The sequence below is a fragment of the Oryx dammah genome, unplaced genomic scaffold (genome assembly GCF_014754425.2).
Source record: "Oryx dammah isolate SB20612 unplaced genomic scaffold, SCBI_Odam_1.1 HiC_scaffold_15, whole genome shotgun sequence".
In the NCBI taxonomy this organism is placed as follows: domain Eukaryota; kingdom Metazoa; phylum Chordata; class Mammalia; order Artiodactyla; family Bovidae; genus Oryx; species Oryx dammah.
This window is the reverse complement of record NW_024070199.1, coordinates 42,577,298-42,594,899: the sequence shown is the minus strand read 5'-3', so window position 1 is coordinate 42,594,899 and position 17,602 is coordinate 42,577,298. Positions and strand designations below refer to the sequence as shown.

At 51.7% G+C, this 17,602-nt stretch overlaps 2 protein-coding genes across 5 annotated transcripts in view; both read right to left on the bottom strand.

The window, feature by feature from the left end:
* The window catches only part of PACS1 (phosphofurin acidic cluster sorting protein 1), a 150,359-nt gene extending 148,791 nt beyond the window's left edge, over window positions 1-1,568 (bottom strand). The window contains exon 1 of the mRNA XM_040256346.1: window positions 1,048-1,568. Within this exon, the coding sequence (XP_040112280.1) occupies window positions 1,048-1,400 (353 nt within the window). The 5' untranslated portion in view covers window positions 1,401-1,568. The remainder of the gene's footprint in view (window positions 1-1,047) is intronic.
* Window positions 1,569-3,065: 1,497 nt separating this feature from the next.
* SF3B2 (splicing factor 3b subunit 2) lies at window positions 3,066-16,790 on the bottom strand. Of its 4 annotated transcripts, none has more exons than XM_040256174.1 (22): window positions 16,608-16,784; window positions 16,390-16,439; window positions 16,025-16,102; window positions 14,679-14,927; window positions 14,415-14,465; window positions 13,090-13,207; window positions 12,681-12,781; window positions 12,222-12,318; window positions 11,978-12,069; window positions 11,239-11,454; window positions 10,992-11,129; window positions 10,725-10,805; window positions 10,313-10,540; window positions 9,330-9,479; window positions 8,580-8,669; window positions 8,360-8,467; window positions 7,504-7,611; window positions 7,073-7,215; window positions 6,879-6,980; window positions 3,959-4,058; window positions 3,669-3,854; window positions 3,066-3,316 (listed from the first exon to the last, which is right to left on the bottom strand). In XM_040256174.1, the coding sequence occupies exons 1-22, from the start codon at window positions 16,738-16,740 to the stop codon at window positions 3,245-3,247; spliced, it is 2,691 nt and encodes an 896-aa protein (XP_040112108.1). In that variant the 5' UTR covers window positions 16,741-16,784; the 3' UTR covers window positions 3,066-3,244. The 4 variants fall into 4 exon arrangements, with proteins under 4 accessions (XP_040112108.1, XP_040112109.1, XP_040112112.1 ...); XM_040256175.1 differs by having other exon boundaries at window positions 3,073-3,316; window positions 16,390-16,436; window positions 16,608-16,790; XM_040256178.1 differs by having other exon boundaries at window positions 3,073-3,316; window positions 14,415-14,462; window positions 16,390-16,436; window positions 16,608-16,785.
* Between the last annotated feature and the right edge of the window lie 812 nt (window positions 16,791-17,602).

Below are 17,602 nucleotides of genomic sequence, written 5' to 3'. Positions count from 1 at the left end.
AAGGGGGCTGGAGAAAAAAGAGAGTTGAAGATGTAACCAAGCCACGCTCCCTAACCCCCACTTACATGTCCATCTGCCCAAGATGGGGCTTCCAGAGTGAGGAGCAAGTCACACTCCAAGACAACAGAATCAACTCGGTTTAGAGGTGACAGGAAAAAAGACCATCTTCAGGCACTTCTCTGGGCTTCCTGGCTGAACCCAACTCCACAGTGTCTATCTAGTCAAGGGGTAAGCTGTGAGACACTGCACACTGTCCCCAAAGTGTGTGAGAAGGCTGCCTTGCCCATACAGAAACAGAAAACAGCCCAACTCAGGTATATTTTACCAATGGAAAGTCCCCAGATGGTTCCAACAGACAGAGGAATGGATTGCAGTTTAGGAACAAGGCAGTAATTTTATGTGCCCCTGCAGAGCTAGGAGAATATGTGACCGGTTACTGGGGGTGGGGAGGAGAGGATGAAAAATACACTTGAAAACACACTAAATAGGACTTTTCCAAGACCATAAAAGCCTGGACAGAATGTGTGTATTTGGAGTACAAATGGACGTGTGTTTTGAACTAAAAGCCCTAAGGGTTACCATATGGGCTTTACCTGGCAGAAGATGACAACCAAGTTTGGCACATGCCAAGTATATTGGGAAATAATAATATCTAGAGAGATCTATACCACATCCATGTGACACAGATACAGCCCACGGGCGCTGGCGAGGCAAGGAAAAAAGTCCGTGACTTTCACGGGGAAACGGACAGGAAGGCCGGATTCTCTCAGAAGGCCCAGGGCAGAGAATCCACTGGGCCCCGCTCTGGGAGGGCAAGAGGGTGGTCCCGGCCCGAGGCCGAAGGTGGGCATGCCAGAGGAGGGCGGGGTCCCCTCGGGAGGAGTCCCTGGGAGGCCGGGCAGGGACGCAGCGGGGCAGCCGAGGGGGAATCCAGGGCCGGGGCGCCCCCTTGGCCGACGGGACGGGGAGGAATAGGAAGGCGGGGGCCTGTCACAGCCCCGGCTGGGCGGTCCCCGAGGGCCTGGTCGCCCCCCGCCCGCCGCTCACCTGGGCACGCAGCTGGACGAGCTCCGGTCCACCTCCCAGGTGGCGTACAGGTTCATCTGCACGGGGGCGGGGGTGCGGCCTGGCCCCGGGCCGCCGGGAGTCGCGGAGCCCGAGGCCACCGCGACGGCCATGGAGGTGGAGGTGGACGAGGACGAGGACGAGGCGGCCGCCGCCGAGGTGGACGAGGACGACGAGGTGGCCTGGGCCAGCTTGGGGGGCGTCGGCTGCTGCGGCGGCGGCGGCTGCTGCGGCGGCGGCGGCTGCGGCGGGGATTGGGCGACCCCGGAGCCCCGCTGGCCGCTGCCGCCCCCGGCGCCTCCGGGACCACCGCCCGGCCCTCCGCGTTCCGCCATGGCCCGGCCGGGGGCGGGGAGGCGCGGGGGTTACGGGGATCGAGGCGACGGCCGAAAGGACCGCCCAGGCTTCTCTCGCGGCGGCCGCGGGGGCTCGATTCGTCTGCTCAGCCCGCCCGCTGGAGCGCGCGAGCGCGAGCTGCACGCACGCGCGGGGCCTCGCGGCGCGCGGTCCTCGCGCTCGCCCGCCGCTGCCTGTTGCGGCTCGCGCCGCCGAGACACTGGGTGGGCGTGTCCGGGGAGGGGGCGGGGAGCCCCGGCCCGCGCCCGCCCCACCCAGCGCCCGGGGACGGGGCCGCGCTCGGGCGCGCGCCCCGGGCGGGCCTGTGGGCTCGCGCGCCCCTCGGTCCTCGGGGGAGGGGGTCGGCGGCTTGGCGCCCTCCGCCTCGTCCTCTCCTCAAATTCGCGGCCCAGCGGCAGCCCGCTGAACCTCTCCGCCTGTTTCTCTCCCCTCTCCTTTTCCGCGGTGGCAGCAGAGCCAAACGGAAACTCCGCTTTTCCGGGGCGCGGTCCCGGCCCGGAGAGGGCTGCCGCGGGAGCGCGCCTCGGCCCCCTCGGGTCTGTAGACCTGAGGCCGGACCTGAGGCCCGACCCGCCGCCCGCCCAAACCCGCTTTCCGACCGCAGACTTGGCGCCTGCCCTGCGGCTCCGGGGGGCTTCTTCGCCACGACCAGCAAAGGGCGCGATGGGGACGGACCCAGTGGTCGACTGGACGCCTCTGGGCCGGGCAGTTTCCGCCGCTTCCCCCCAGTGTGGGCAGGGGCTCAAGGACCTAGAGTCCAAAAAGCCTTTGGCACGGGTGAATTCTAAAGCTAAGCCCTTATTTTCTGACCGCGATGTCCCCCTCCTAAAGAACCATTCGAGTCCCAAGTCCCCATCTCTGCCCTCAATTTCTTATACTTGGAATGTTTTTCTGCCTCATCACTTACTATATTTCTACAATCCTATTCCTTCTGAGGTCTTACTCAACTGCCTTATCCTCCCCGGAGTCACCCACACTCCCCGCTCCAGGAAGCATCTGGAAGCCTCCCGCATGGCAGCTCCTCAGATGGTGCTCTTAACACCAGCATGAGTGGTACAGCAGCACTGTGTGACTTCTCTCCCCAGTGCTTGGCAACTGCTGGTGGGACCCATGGGTCTAACCCAGTCCAGCCCGTCAGAAAGACTGCCAGGGACACGGGGGACTAGAGCCTAGGAAAGCAGCCCCCAACCACGTCCCCACCTCCAAAACCTAGAGATGGTTGATGAAACCACCCAGGGGCTCATATGGACTCAGAACAATCTAGAGGTTTTGAGCTGCATTCTCTCCCAGGTGAGGCCCTGGACTCGGCCACAAGGTCTGTTAGGAAGGCCTGACCTGGCCTACTTCCCAAGCCCACTGCACTTCCTCAGCCCAGCTGGGCACTAAGCTGGCTATTTTTAGTCCCCAAGGACACATTAGTAAGGTCAAACCAGACCTGGAGGTCCTTCCTCCAGAGCTTTCCTACAAAAGCGGGCAGTGATTAAAAAAAAAAAGTCTCAGAGTGGCTTTAGCTTGATCACTAGTCCCAACTGTAACATCTGCTCCAGGTGCCCGCCCCCAGACACTGGACCACTTTAGGCCACAGAAGATGGCTGTTTTCATCCTTCTGCAGGAGGGAACTAAAAGAGGGAAGATCAGGAGTGTTACATATTCATCTCTCTCCTTGGGAAACAGCTTTATTTACAAAACAGGTCTAAAATAAGAACATGAAAACGACAAGGCCTTGGGAATAGCAGGAGAGCTGGCTCTTCCGGCCTAAGTGTGAAGCAGCCCAGATGTCCAAGCAAAGGGCCTCACAGAAGGCCAGGTGTAAGACGGGGGCCTAAAATTTGAACTCCTTATATTTCTTGCTGCCGCCACGACTGTCCTGAGGCTGAGCTTTCCGTTTCTTTTGCTGTAAGAGAGAAAGAGAAACAGGTCACAACAGGTTAAACAACCCGCTGATTCCCCAAAACAAGGGTGGGCAGCCTGATGTGGCCACATACATTTGTGGGAAAAGTCTAGAAACTGGAATCCTCAGACTCAGATGAGTTCCTTCCCCTCCCTGTGTCTCAGCTTCATCGACCTTAAAGAGGGCAGCCCACCGGAGGATTCCGAAGGTTCCCGAAGGTTCCCAGCACCCAGGAAGCTCAGGGCAGCAGCCACTGCATCCTCCCTTCCTCTCACCACTAGAGGGCACCACCCCACGGGGAAAGGCAGCCCCAGTCCCTGGCTCTCGCACAGCCGGACCCCGAGTGAGCGCCTACCTTCTGCTTGGCAGCATGCTCAGCCACCATGTCACTGAAGTCTTCCTTCTCCACTTGTGCCTGCTGCTCCCGCACGTGCTCCTCATACTTCTGGGTCATGGCCATGGGATCCAGCTCCAACTCTTCAGGCGCCAGGGCCACTTCCACACCCTGCAGCTCAGGGGCCGGGCCCTTCCGACTCATAACCTGGAAAAGAAATCAGAGCACTGTCTTCTCCAAAGCGAGGCTCGGAAGCTGGAGCTCCTGCCCGCGTTCCCAGCCCCCTGAAGCAGCGTCCTCCAAGTGCTCACCGTGGACATGTCATAGATGTGGGTTGAGCCCATCATGGCGCCCCCTACAGTGGCCGTTCTCTTCTCTGGCAACACAGTGAACAGCTGAGGCGTCTCACTTCTGTGAAGGACAAGGAGGCAAACAAGGGGGTTAACCCCCAAAAGAAAGGACAAGAGGGTCTCCAGAAGGGACAACAAAAGGAATGAGGGCAGCGCCCCCACTGAGCTCCACCGAGCTCCCCCGAGAGATTCCAGGACACCCAGGGGAAAAATAATGTCTGAGCTGCCTCTACAGATCATGGAGATAAATGAGATAAAAAAGTGTCACCTATTTCAAGAATTCTACTTGAAAAACAAGAGCAAATATATCAGTATCAACCCAGACCATGACTTCCTCCCCACCCCCTCCCCGGAAGAGGTGAAAATCCATCCTCACTAAGCAGCCAGCCGTAAAAAAGAGATTTCAGAGCCTGTCACTCCTCTGCCCAAAATCCTCTGTGGCTCCTAATCATTATTTGAATAAACCCAAACTCGTCCCCGTGACCTAAAAGTTTCATAATCAGGCCCCTTATTTAATCCTTGCTCATTAGGTCCTAGCCCCAGTACGCTTTCTTTTTCTTCCTTGAATAAACAAAACTTGAGACTTCTGCTTCTAGACAAGGAGTATAGGAACCAGGACCAGATTTACCTTCCTACCTGAAGCAATCAAAAACTGGACAAAGTACATGAAACAGTGTTTTTCAAGTCACTGGACATGAGCAACAAAGGAGAGGGATTCCTGAGAGATGGGAAACAAGTGAGGTGATTCCTACTGCACTGAGAGTCTCCAGGCTACAGAACAAGGAGGGGGAGCTCCTTGCAGAGCCCCAAGGACTCCAGGAGTTGAAGGGGTGAAGCTGGAAGTCCAGGGAAACCGAGGCGACTAGAGATCACAGGATAGAGAACCTAAAAAGAAAAAGCAGAGACTCGAAAACTCAAGAGACCTACAGAGAACCCCCTCCCGTCCTCAGTTCTTGGGCGAGGACTGTGTGGGAGGAAAGTACCAAGGCCAGAGAAAGAACGACCCGAAGGCACTGGCAGTTACATACATGCCTGCTCTTCCCTCAGGTCTGGGAGCAGGGCCTGATCAATAGGGTACAGGGCAGAGTACAGGGCCTCGTGCGTCAGCAGTGGAGGACTGAGCACTACTTCAGTCCTGCCTAAGGAACCTGAAGAGCAGGACCTGAAAGGATCAAACTGTTTCTGAGCACCGTTAACTGTAACAACCCTGCATGAAATTAAGGATTTTCAGGAACCTTAACCTGACAAGGCACATTTCACAACCTCAGTAAAATATTATCAGAAAGACAAAGAGGCAAGAAAATACAATTCTTACCAAGGAAAACAATCAGTTCATTTAAACCAACCCAAAATTGGCACAGCAAGCCAGTACCTTAAAATGTTATTATAACAGGGCACTTCCCTGGTGGTCCAGTGGCTAAGACTCCGCCTTCCCAAGGCAGGAGGCCCAGCTCCACCCCTGGTCAAGGAACTAGCTCCCACATACCCACATCGAAGAATTTGCATACCACAACTAAAGATCCACATGCCCCAGTGAAAATCTCACATGCCACAACTAAGAGCTGGCGCAGCTAAATAGATAAATATTTTTCACATATTAGCATAACTGGATTCAAAAGTCAAAGAAAAGACACAGGAGGTATAAAAAGACCCAAATCACACGGCTAGAGATGAAAACTACACTGGACGGGATTAATGTCAGATTAGAAATAGAAAAAAATACTAGCCAACTTGAAGACACAGGAATAGAAAAAATTTCTAAAATGAAATACAAGAAGAAACGAGAAAAATTTTAAATAAACAGTCATCAGTGAGCAGCAGGACAACTGCAAGAAATCTAGCAGATGTACAACTGGGGTTCCCAAAGGAGAGGAGAAAGAGAAAGAGACAGAAAAAATAATTGGGAGAAATAACGGCCAGAATTCTTCCAAAATTAATAAAAACTATAACAGCACAGATTCAAGATGTGTAACAAGCCCCAAGTAAAGAGATCCAAAGACGGGAATTCGCTGGAGGTCTAGTGGTGAGGACTCTGTGCTTTCAGGGGCCCAGGGCTCAGGTTCAATGCCTGGTTAGGGATCTAATTCCCCAAACCTCGAGGCAAGGCCAAAAAGAAAATAAGAAAAGAAACTATCAAACCATTAAAAGGAAGAAACAAACCCAAAGAAAACTAACACACATCATAAACTGTTCCAAACAGCGATAAAAAGAGAATCTTGAAAGCAGCCAGAGGAAAAGGACACAAACGCACAGAGGAACAATGGAAGGGTGATGACGGATTTCCTGGCAGAAACAATGCCGGAAAGACGACACTGGGGGCAACATCTTTAAAGCAAAGAAAGAAGAAAATATTGCCAAGCTAGAACCCTGCCGCTTGCAGAAAGGCAGGCTACTGCATGGTTATTATTTTTGTTTAAATGGTCAATTATCTCAATTATCTTTTAGAGAAATTTCAATCATAAGAATTGCACATTATTTGAACATTTGAATGTCTCCAGTGTTCTTCCATTTGCTCTTGCAATTCCTTCTGCTCAAGCTCTCAGCACAAATACCTCCTCCTCGTGGGCCTTCCCAAAGGTTTCCCCACCACCCAAAGCCCTCTACACCCCATTATTCAGCCTCCTTCCGCTACATGTCCGATCCACATCTGAAACTGTCTTGTTCTCGGACAACTTGTTTATCTCACCTGACTTTTTCTTTCTTCAACTGCTGATGCCCCTGTGCCTAGAGCAGTGCCTGGCACAGAGCTGGTGTTCAATAATTGTTAAAAAAAGTAAAAGGCTAGTGCGTGGCAGGGTGTGGACATGGGAGGTGGGAGGAACAAAAGTCAGCCCGTCTACCTAGAAAACCCTCCCCTCTCAGCCCTGCCTGTTACCCTCACCCGTCCATCGCCTCCTCAATCTTCTTCTTCCTCAATTCAATGAGTTCGGGGGTCTCCATTCCAGCTGGCACTGATGAGAACCCTCCAGGAGTGATGAGGCCACTGTGGAGAGAGATACAAGCTCTGGAGTCGAGACAAGGTCCCCACACACAAACAGACCACCGCGAAGAGGCAGACTCTCTTGCTTCCCCCACCTGTCTGCAGGGGTAATGAAGCCAGTCTCATCTGGCTTATCTTCATCACTTTCCTCCTCTTCCTCTTCTTCTGAAGACTCTTCATCAGATGGCTCTAGCTCCCCCCAAGGGGTCCGATCAATCTCTTCTTCCTCAGTCTTGGTCTGAAAAACACCACTCATTCATTCAACGAATGTTTACTATACATGTATCCTGTGTCAAGCAGCTGTAAAAGGGAGAGATTTAAGAGTAAACAGACAGATAATAATCCCTACTCAGAGAGAGCATCTAGTCTAGTGGAGAGCTTGAGTTACATCTCAGGGAAACGTATGCCCTTTTCTCAGACTTTCAAACTTCAGAACACACAGCTCTCTGATAATGAAGCTAGAAACCAACTATCTCTGAACTTTATGACCTAAAGTAAGACCAAGCTTGCCAGTCACGGCCCATACCTGGAATTCAGCAGCATTGGTTCCAAACACATCCCCGTAGAGGGGTTTCCCGGTCTCATCTACTGGGGGTTTGCCCCAGCCACCAGCATGGTACCCAAAGGAACAGCTCTGCAAGATAGGAAATGCAAATCACTTCCATGCCTGGGCTCTAAGAAACACTGATGCCCAAGAGAAAAGTCATGCTCCAAAGTACAGAATTAACATTTGGGAACTGTGGAGATTATAACTGCAGAGAAAAATCAAATATTTTAAAGCATTACAAAGCAAAATTACCAAACAACAAAAATCAGAAGGTAACAGGATGGGAGGTGGGAAGCAGAAAAAATGCTAATAATTTCAGCCTTTGTAGTCACACTCTCTGAAACTGAAAACAGGTACTTTAAAACACACAGCTCCAACTTCTTACTGATTTTTCCTAACTTTGGCAAGCTTTTAGAATCTGTTTCTGTTAAGGAACAGAAAATTTTATCTGAAGTTAAACAATTACTTCTTTTGTCTTCACTTTAATGACTTTGTTCATTTTTTTTCCTGTTTACTGTTTTATTATTTTAAAATAACGGTAAGTTTAACACCATTCTTGAGATAAAATTTTGTCTATCCATGTGTATATCAAAGATATCTGGGAACACATTCACCACATATTAAATTTGATTGGTGAAATGTGGATGGTATGTTTTCTTCTTTGTACTTATCAATTCTGATTAGACATTTTATGCATTTTATGACAAATATTTCAGGGTTTAAAAAATAATTACTCCTTTAAAAAAAGCACCACATTATAGAATGAGAAGAAAAAAAGTCATCCTCTAGTGAAAATGTAGAGCCAGCTAAGAATGAAAGCAAGGAAAGGACTCACCTCAGGGATAGGCGAGTTCAGCCCAGGGATTTTCAGGTTGGGGTACGATGGGGGTGGTCCATATCGCTGCATGGCAATCAGCCATGGGGGAGGGACCTTGTGGGCATTCTGCAGAAGAAAGAGCACAGGATACCATATGCCCAACCATAACCTTTTGTCTCCCTCCCGCCTCAATTAGCATCCCCTTCTCTTCTTTCCCAGTCGGGTAACTGGCACTCACTGGTCCTACTGGCATCCCCAAGGAGATCCTCAGCTCATCAGACAGATCTCCTGGCTTCTTCTCCTTCAGCCGCGTCTCAAACTCCTTCCCCTGAGGAAAAAGCCAAGCATGCAGTACTGTGGACTCCAGACACATGTGGGGAGGTCAATTGCAAGAGGACATGAGAACAAAGGGGAGAAGTCCCAATCCACATCAGACACACAGTCCCGGTGGGAGCTGCCATTCCCACTGACTCTCATCAGTTCTTTCTCTGGCTACAGTAGGGAAAGGAATAAAGGCCAGGAAGGAGAGGGAAAGGCAAGACTCCTAGCGCAGTCATTAACCCACTATGAGAACATGGCCAAGTTCAAGAACTGGCTTTCTCATCTGCTAAATGAAGACATCTGAGAAGATCCAAGGTCCTTCCACCTCAAAATTTTCAAGATAGCATGGCAATGAATATGCTAAGGCTCAGAAAGAAAAAACAAAAGTTTTTCCTACCCCAATACGAAGTGTATCTAAAAAGCACCCACCCTTGGCCTCTCTATTCCCAAATAACCCACCATCAACGACGATGACCTCAAAAACATGATCTGCATATCTCCTTCGGAGGACCACCTTATTCCAAATTTCATCCCATCCAAAGGGAGTTGATGGACAATGTGAAGGCTGAGGGGAGGGGCCACCGTACCTGCTTCCAGAGCCCTTCTGACCCAGAGTGACACAGCCATGACCAAAGGCCCAATGTTGCCTCCCTGCCCCCCGCCGAACCTCATAGTACAGGTCCCCATGGATGGTCAGCTTTGGCTTGGTCTGCCACTTGAAGAAGGCGTCGTGCAGTTTCTGGTAGTCAATGTCGATCTTCCCCATCTTGGGCCGAACCTTCTCTCGCATTTTTGACTTCATGGTTTTCTGTTCTTCCTGTGGAGAATGGCAAGAGACACACCATAAAAGGTATGCACCAAGTTCAACTCTTGGCAGGCCCAAATCCCTACTTCCAAGAGACAGAGGGAAACCTCATTTATCTCATCACAGAAGCCACCAAAATCCTTCCTACTCAAGTCCCTCAAAATGTGATCCATGTTGAACAAAACATGTAACATATGAAATCACTCTCAGCTATGTATGTTAAATATTTTGAAAGCCATCTGATCAAGAGACTGACCTCATCAGTCACCTCTGCAGAAAAGTAGGCGACAAAAGTCTACCTCAGAGGCACTCTTTGCACCACGTACTTTGGTACCTCCTGAATCTGCGCACTACACACAAAAACACTCTAATAACCTAACCAGAGTATTTAATCAACATTTTTGAATTTAGGAAGTTAAACAATCAGCATGTATTTCTAGCCTCAAGGGCATCAGTTCACACAGCAGGCAGAGAGCTACAAACAGCCAAAAGCAACCTGCGGAAGAAGGAGTCACGGTGTGCAGCTCAAACAGAGCTTGCAAAGTGCAGGCAGGCAGGAGGACGGGGAGACAAAGGGGCAAACAGAGCCGCAAGGAACCAGCAGTCTCAGCGGGGCAGGGAGCCAGCTGAGCAGAGAGGCGAGGTCTGCCTTTCAGGAGCTGTCCTTCCCCTCCTGCCCTCCCAGCCCCCATGCGTCCTATGCAGTGCTGACATCTAAACTAAAGGATAAACGATCAGACAGTTAGCGTGGAGGGGAGTTTGGGGAGCCAGATACAATTCTGAAGCAGGTGGCAGCCAAGGAGTGGATCCCCCACCACAGCTCTGAGCGCCAGCCAGGCCCTCACCTTCTCCTGCAGGGCCTCCCGCATCTCCTGGATGCCTGTGCGTTTGATGAAGTCAGGCAGCTCAAAGGGGGGCTTCTCAATGCCTCGTTTGCCCTGTAGGTACTTGCGCTTGAAACACCAGTGGCGTGGCACAGGCACAGAATTCCGCGTGGCCTTGAGGTGAACCAAGAGCTTGGGGTCCTGTGCGGTCACATCGTGCATCTCCACGACATCGGGCCGAGCCACGAGCTGGAAATACAGCAGCAGCCCTCTGCAAAGTCCGAGCTTCTCAGACCTAAAGCTGCCCTGCCTTCCCTTCCTCTAGAGGGCCCATCCTGGGCCTCCTTCAAAGCCCTCCTCCCCACACCCTGGAGGTTCCCAGAGCTCCTGGGCTCCAGGGCCTGTGGGAGCGCCTTAGCCTCTCAGCCCGCACCTGCTTGAGCTCAGCCACGGTGAAGCGGTTCATTCGGCGCAGCTTCTTCTTGGACAGTTTGGGGGCTTCCGGCTTCTTTTCCTAGAGCAGAACAATCCTCTCTTGTGAACGGGACTCTTAGGTGACATGAGACGTCCCAGCTTACTCTGAAACTTAAGCTACCAAAGGACTTCTCCCCTGCAAGAGGTCGCCACGGTCCCTTGAAGGATGCATCGCAGCCAGTCGCCCCCAAAGCCCTTGTTTCCCCTACAAGGGGCGTGGCCTCACCTGTTCGTCATCGCTGCTGTCATCGTCGCTGTCCTTGTGCTCCTCCTCAAAGCCCTTCTTCTTGGGCACCGCAGAGTTCTCCATTTTGTCAAGTTTCTCTGGCTCCTTCTCCTTCTCCTTTTTCACGTCATCGGTGAGCTAAGCAGACAGACAGCTTGGAACTCCAGCTGAAGCTGGTTCTGAAAAGACACCCACTCACCCCGCCCCGGCTCAGCAGTGCCCCTTCCGAGTGCGCTGCTCCTTGTACCTTGAAAGCCTCAAAAATCCTCTTGAAGAAGATGAAGTTGGGCTCATAAATCTCAGGCTCTTCAGTCACGTACTCAATTTCCACGTCGGCCGCTGGGGATTCCGAGCCCCGAGAGCGGCCGGACTCTTTGTCTCGGTCCCCAGAGCTCTCAGAGGACGCCGCCCGCACCCGCTGGGGCTTTTTCTTCTTCTTTCGGTTCCGGCGCTTCCGATTTTTCTGCCAAAATACGGTAAACAGACTAGGTCAGAGATTCAAAGCACCATGCCTGCCTCCCAACCCCTGATCACCTCACCCAATTTTCCCCAAGCAACTGCAAAAAGAGGCCTTGAAGTCAGACCACAAAGTTCAGCCCCTCTCAAACTGTGTGTCTCTGAGTAAAGTACTGCACCTCTCTGAATCTCAGTTATTTCAGTTCTAAAATGGAGGCATGCATCACACTCAGAACTCAAAGGATTTAGGCCAATTGAATAAAAAAATATGTATCTGTAAGGTGCTCTGGACAAGGACCTGGCATGAGACAGCAGCTACTAACTTTTTTTTTGGCCTCACTGTACAGCATGTGGAATCTTAGTTTCCCAACCAGGGAGCAAACCATGCCCTCTGCAGTCGAAGCACAGTCTTAACCGCTGGATCACGAGCAAGTCCTAGCAGCTACTAACTATTGAAGATCTGAGACAGGATTCTTTTAGTGGCCAAACCCTCTCTCCAACATCCCTTCCAGATCCAGCTCCCCCCATACCTCCTTCTTGGATACAGACATCGTGTCCTCCTCAGTCTCTGATGCTGAGTGGCCCAGGGATGAGCGAGTGTCTGTTTCCATTTCCTCTTCCTCTGTAAGGGAGGAAGATGGCCATCAATCTCTTCACGGTAACCCCTCTGTCCCCAGAGCCAGTTTCTCTCTTGAATCCTCCTCGGGGGAGGGAGGCGGAAGGCAGACTCAGCCCCAGCTCTGCAGCTCCGTCCTTATAGCCCTTAGGACTCACCCTGCTGAGAGTTCATCTCTTCCTGGCGGCTCTCCTTCAGCTGCAGGATTTTTTCCAAAGCCTGGGGGATCTTAGGGCCCACAGAGGGGTCATCCATCTGCCAGAGACAAGCCAGGAAGAGGGGGTGATCACAGGGCCCTTTTTTCTCGACTTCTACTTCTTGGACTTGAAAGGCTGCTGGCCAGGCGTTGGGAACATCGACAGTGGACACCAAGTGGATTCAACTACACCTTAGCATCCCTCAGAGTGAACCCCAGAACCCCACCCTAGAAACGTCTGCCAGACTCGACCGACTTCCTGCCCTACCTAAGTGTGTTTTAAGTAAATATGGATCCCCTCCACCAACCAGCCCCATCCCCAGAAGTTCTCCCATCTTCTCTCGAGTCCTTCTCTAAAAATCCAGAAATAGTCCTCTTCTAAAACACTCTCCTGTTCCCAGGAAGAACCCTGCAATCTCACCTCTCTGTTCTCGTCTCCAGGGGGTGGTGGGGGACCACGAGGCCGAGGAACAGGGGCCCCCATAGGCAGAACAGTGGGAGCAGGGCCCACTGGAGCAGCCACTGAGAGGAGGGAAAAAACATCTAATGTCAGAAGAGATAAGTCACACATTTTAAAACTTACTTCCTTGCTTCAGAGCCAGGGTAATGGTTACCCTTGGGAGGGGAGGAGGGGCTAGAAGGGAGCAAGGAGGACTTCTGGGGTGCTAATGATCTTGTTTCTTGGACCAAGTGCTAGCAGTATAGGTGTGTTCAGTTTGTGAAAATTCACTGAACTGTACACTTACAATATGTGCACTTTTTTGTGATAAATACTTAAGTTAAAAAATTCCATCACCTTCCTTGCCCTTCCCTTCTTTCTAGGATCTTACCTCGAGGACCCAGAGGAGTGCGAACACCAATCTGGCCCATGTCTTGTGGGGGCCGAGGGACAGGCGTGCCCATCTTGGCAATCTCCTGCTGTCGTTCCTGCTCCAGTAACACAGCTGCCTACGAGAGGGAAGTAGGAGCTGGGGACACAGCTCTGGAAATCCACTGGGCAGGCAGCCCCCAGCAAATGCAGCCTTTCAGCCAGGTTAACAGATTAATCAGGTACCAGCACGGATTAATCAGGTACTACCAGCACTCTGACATCCTTGCCACCCCCATGCTTCCACACTCTTGACCTAAATGAAGGAGCCCTCTCAAAACAAAAGAAAACTCTTGGAAATGACACGAAGAAAAACTCAAAGAAAACGCTGGTTCCTAATAATTTTTTTAAAAATATTTAGTAAACACTGTCTATTTTTTTAACAAGATTTTTCTTCCCAAAAGATAAAATTATTTCTAAGAACAATAAATTTTCTTATACTGACCCCTCAAGATCTACCACAATATGGGCAAAGACAACATCCTGTAAATATCTCCAGGTTTGTTCCTGTCAATGTTTATCTCCTAATACTCCTAAATAACCTAGTTGGTGACAACTAATACAACGCGTCTCAGTAACTGAGGATCTTATGTATCATTCCAAACTTAAACACACCACGTTTGAACTAAATCTGATACAAATGACTAAATTAGCCCAGAATCCTCTCCAGTGTACCTAAAATGATATCACGTAAGACTAGTAGGGATCGTGCACGCCTGAGTGCTTAGTTGCTCAGTCATGTCCGACTCTTTGCAATTCCATGGGCTATAGCCTGCCAGGCTCCTCTGGTCCATGGGATTTTTCAAGCAAGAATACTGGAGCGGGTTGCCATTTCCTTCTCCAGGGGATCTTCCTAACCCAGGGATCAAACCCACATCTCCTGTCTCCTGCAGGCAGACTCTTTACCCACTGAGCCATCGGGGAAGCCCAGTAGGGGTCAGGAAATTTCTTCTGTAATGGGCCAGTCAGTAAATATTTTAGGCTTTCTGGGTTGTTTGTAGACTGTTGTAAATTCCTTTCCCCCATCTCCACAAAACAACCCTTCAAATATATAAAAACCATCCTTACATCACAGGCCATACAAAAACAGGCTATAGTCCACAGATTACCAATTCCTTGGCTACGTGAAAGAAACAATTATTTGGGAGATAATGGAACTTAGATGACGATGAGGTAACCTCCACGGGAAACCTGAATGGCACTGCTAACTTTAGACAGTAAGCACTAAAAGTGACACACGATGGATGAGACCATGGGGGTCAAAGGTTAGGAAGAGGGAGGCATTACCCGCTTCTGCTGCTCCAAAAGCTCATGTTCCTTCAGTGAATGATCTCCCTGCTTAAGAAAAAAAACGAGCTCATTCCAGCACCCACACCCCACTGGCCTGTCTGCCACAGCTCTGCTTCCTGGTCTGTTCTTCCAGCCGAGGCCCTGAAGACTTGGGTCCAGACCTTCCCAGAAGCCTAGGCCCCAGGATCCGGCTCCCCGGGAGGCCCTACTCCCTTTTCAGGACCCTGGTGGGACCCAGGCTCAGGCTGCCACCTGCCCTACCTGCTTGGCACGCTCCTCCTGCTGCATCAGCAATGCCGCCTGCTGCTGCGCCAGCTTCAGCCGCTCTTCCTCAGACAGCGCCACGGGCTCACCCACCCGGAGAGGAGGAGGAGGCCCCAAGTTTGGCGGGCGGGGTCCAACCGCCATAGGAAAGCCAAGGCCAAGGCCAGGTGGGGGTGGTGGGGGTGGTGGAGGGGGTTGTAGAGGAGGGAGACCCATGGGTGGGGGCGGCATGGGAATCCCCGAGAGCTGTGGGGGAAAAAAAAAGACCATTAACTACGAAGCATTTATGTAACAGCAGGCATTTGCTGGGGAACTAATATAAGGTTGGTACTGGGATTCAAAGTCAAATGATGCACAATTCTTGCATTCAAAAAAATGCAGGGCTTCTCTGAAGGTCCAATGGTTAAGAATCCGCTCAACGCAGGACACACGGGTTCGAGCCCTGCTCTAGGAAGATTCCATGTGCTGCGGGGCAACTAAGCCCATGTGCCGCGTGTGCTGCAGCTGCTGAAACCTGTATACCCTGGAGCCCGTGCTCTGCCACAAAAGGCCACTGCCATGGGATGGCCACACAACACAACTAGAGAGTAGTCCTGTGCTCGCTTCAACTGGAAAGGGCCTGCATGCAGCAATGAAGACCCAGTGCAGCCAAAGACATAAAGGAAGAAAGAAAGAATACTCTACAGCAGTATCGAAAGAAGAGCATTTTAACTTTGTGCCACCAACTGATGAAAGCTATCAACTCTGTCCCAGAAAAACATCATGAACACAGACTTCCCATACAATTTCAGGAGACTCACGGACACCTCTAAAGGCCTTCTAAAAACCCCTCATCTCCTCAAAAAATAAAAACCTTCTTATGCCACACATAGAAGTCCCTGGACCCCAGGTCAGGGCCACTGCTCTACAGAAAAACAATCAAATCCTGGATCAGAAAAGACATGGAAATTGAGAGATTTAAATAAATAAGACCCAGTGTGCCCCAATGACTGATTAAATACAAACGGTATGAAATTAAGTCAGAGAGTAAGCCCTAATTTCTCACTGAAAAACATGGGAACTCTGCACAGGGAGGGCAGAGAAGAGAGTGATTACTTCCAGCTGGGGGAGGATTATGTCAGGTTTCCAGATATTTAAGCTGAATCTTAAATGGCACATGAAATTTGGAGGAACTGACACTGAAAAAGGAAGCAAGAATCTGGACGAAGGAAGAACTGAAGAGTTCCCAGTTCTTTCATCAGTGTACCTCCCTGCCCAATGGGCTAGGTGCATCCCCCGGTACGCTCAGAGGAGGAGCTACTCTGAGTAGAAAAGAATCTTACCAAGCGAGACAGTCTTCTTACCTGTGCTGACATAGGAGGAGGAGCAGCTTTGTCCCCATCTTCACCTCTCAGAACGGGACGATTCAGGACGATGCCAGTCTGTGAAAGAGAAAAGACTCTAGGGCAGTCTAAAAGGAGCTGCTGCATGAAACAGCGCTCGCTCTCGTCTATTCAACAAAATTTACCCAGTGACTGCCTGCCAGAGCTCGGAATGGGCTCCGGGGAGACGATATATACAAAAGCAATTATAACACAGCAGACAAGCAGCAGCCAAGACCCCACTTGCTGTACCGAGATTAGTAAACAACGAAGACCGAGTTGTAACGGGTCATTAATGCCTCCTGCAAACGCTCGGCCTATCCTCATGTCCCGCCACCAACACTTACTTGGCGAGTGTAAGTTTGCAATCGCTCCACAAGCTCCTCGCGACTCCCTGCTAAGCAAAGCACAGGATCAACGGGGTAGGTCAGGCCGAGCAGGCCAGCCTGCCCAAGTCAGGCCACCACGGCCAGCCTCCAACCCCCGCCCCCGGGTCTCCGGGGTAACCAGCTCCGCTTTCCCGCAGGCCTGCACTTTCCGGCCCTTGACTTCCCATGTTCCTCACCCTGGATGGGAGCTCCGATCTCTGCTAATTTGGCCTGGAGCTCCTGGGCAGCCCAGGCACCATAGTGCCCAGGAGGCGGCGGCGGCGGCAGCTGCAACTCTCCCTTAGGAGGCTCGGGATGCTCGGCCGCCATCTTAGCCGCAGGAAGGCGCGCGACCAACCCGGAAGCTCGGACCAGCCTCCGGGCCCACTTCCCGGAACTTCCGGTAGGGCGATACGCCACGTCCGCTCGAGGATTGCCAGGCAGTTCCCATCAGGGCCCACCCCCTACCGTTCTCCAATGCTCCTTAGGCCGCCTGGTCGCGAAGCCTTCTGGGAGTTGTAGTGCACAGGTCACTATCTCTGCGGATTCAAATCCGGGAGGACCGCGGCCGGCGGCGACGCGGGGAACACTGGAGGCCAGAGCCGGGGCGGGGCTGTGGGGAAAGCAGGTCGTGCCCGAAGGGCCTGCTTTCTGCATCTCACTGGCCTCAGCGCAGACCTCCTGCCTTGCGGCGCTACTCCCTGGTTGGACTTGAGAGGCCTGGATCTTCACGTTCTCCAGAAACTCGTTCCCCCGGCGGTCTCGCGCTCTGGGCGCCAAGCGGGAGTTTGCCGCCGATGCCTGTGATAAAACAGTGTCTCATTGTCTGCCCGCCCATTCCCGGCCCAGGCATGGATGAATGGGCTGAAAGGAGATCGGAGACGGGAGCGAAGCCGGCCCTCCGGGCTGAGATCCAGCTGCCGACCTGGGGGAAGGGCCACACTAAAGCCCCCTTTTCCACCTTCCTGGCCGGCTCAAATGTCATCTACGTTAAACTGTCTCCCGCCTTTCCTGCCCTGGAGCGGCCAAACCTATACCATTTGTTTTGAAATCTTTCTTGCCCTTTTCTGCACTTACAACTCCCAAGACATGAGTTTTTACTGTCTCACAGTACCTGGCGTTAGAAGTGCTCAATAAATTATTACTGAAAGGAAAAAAAAAAAAAAGGAGTCTTAAGCGACAAGATTTGGAT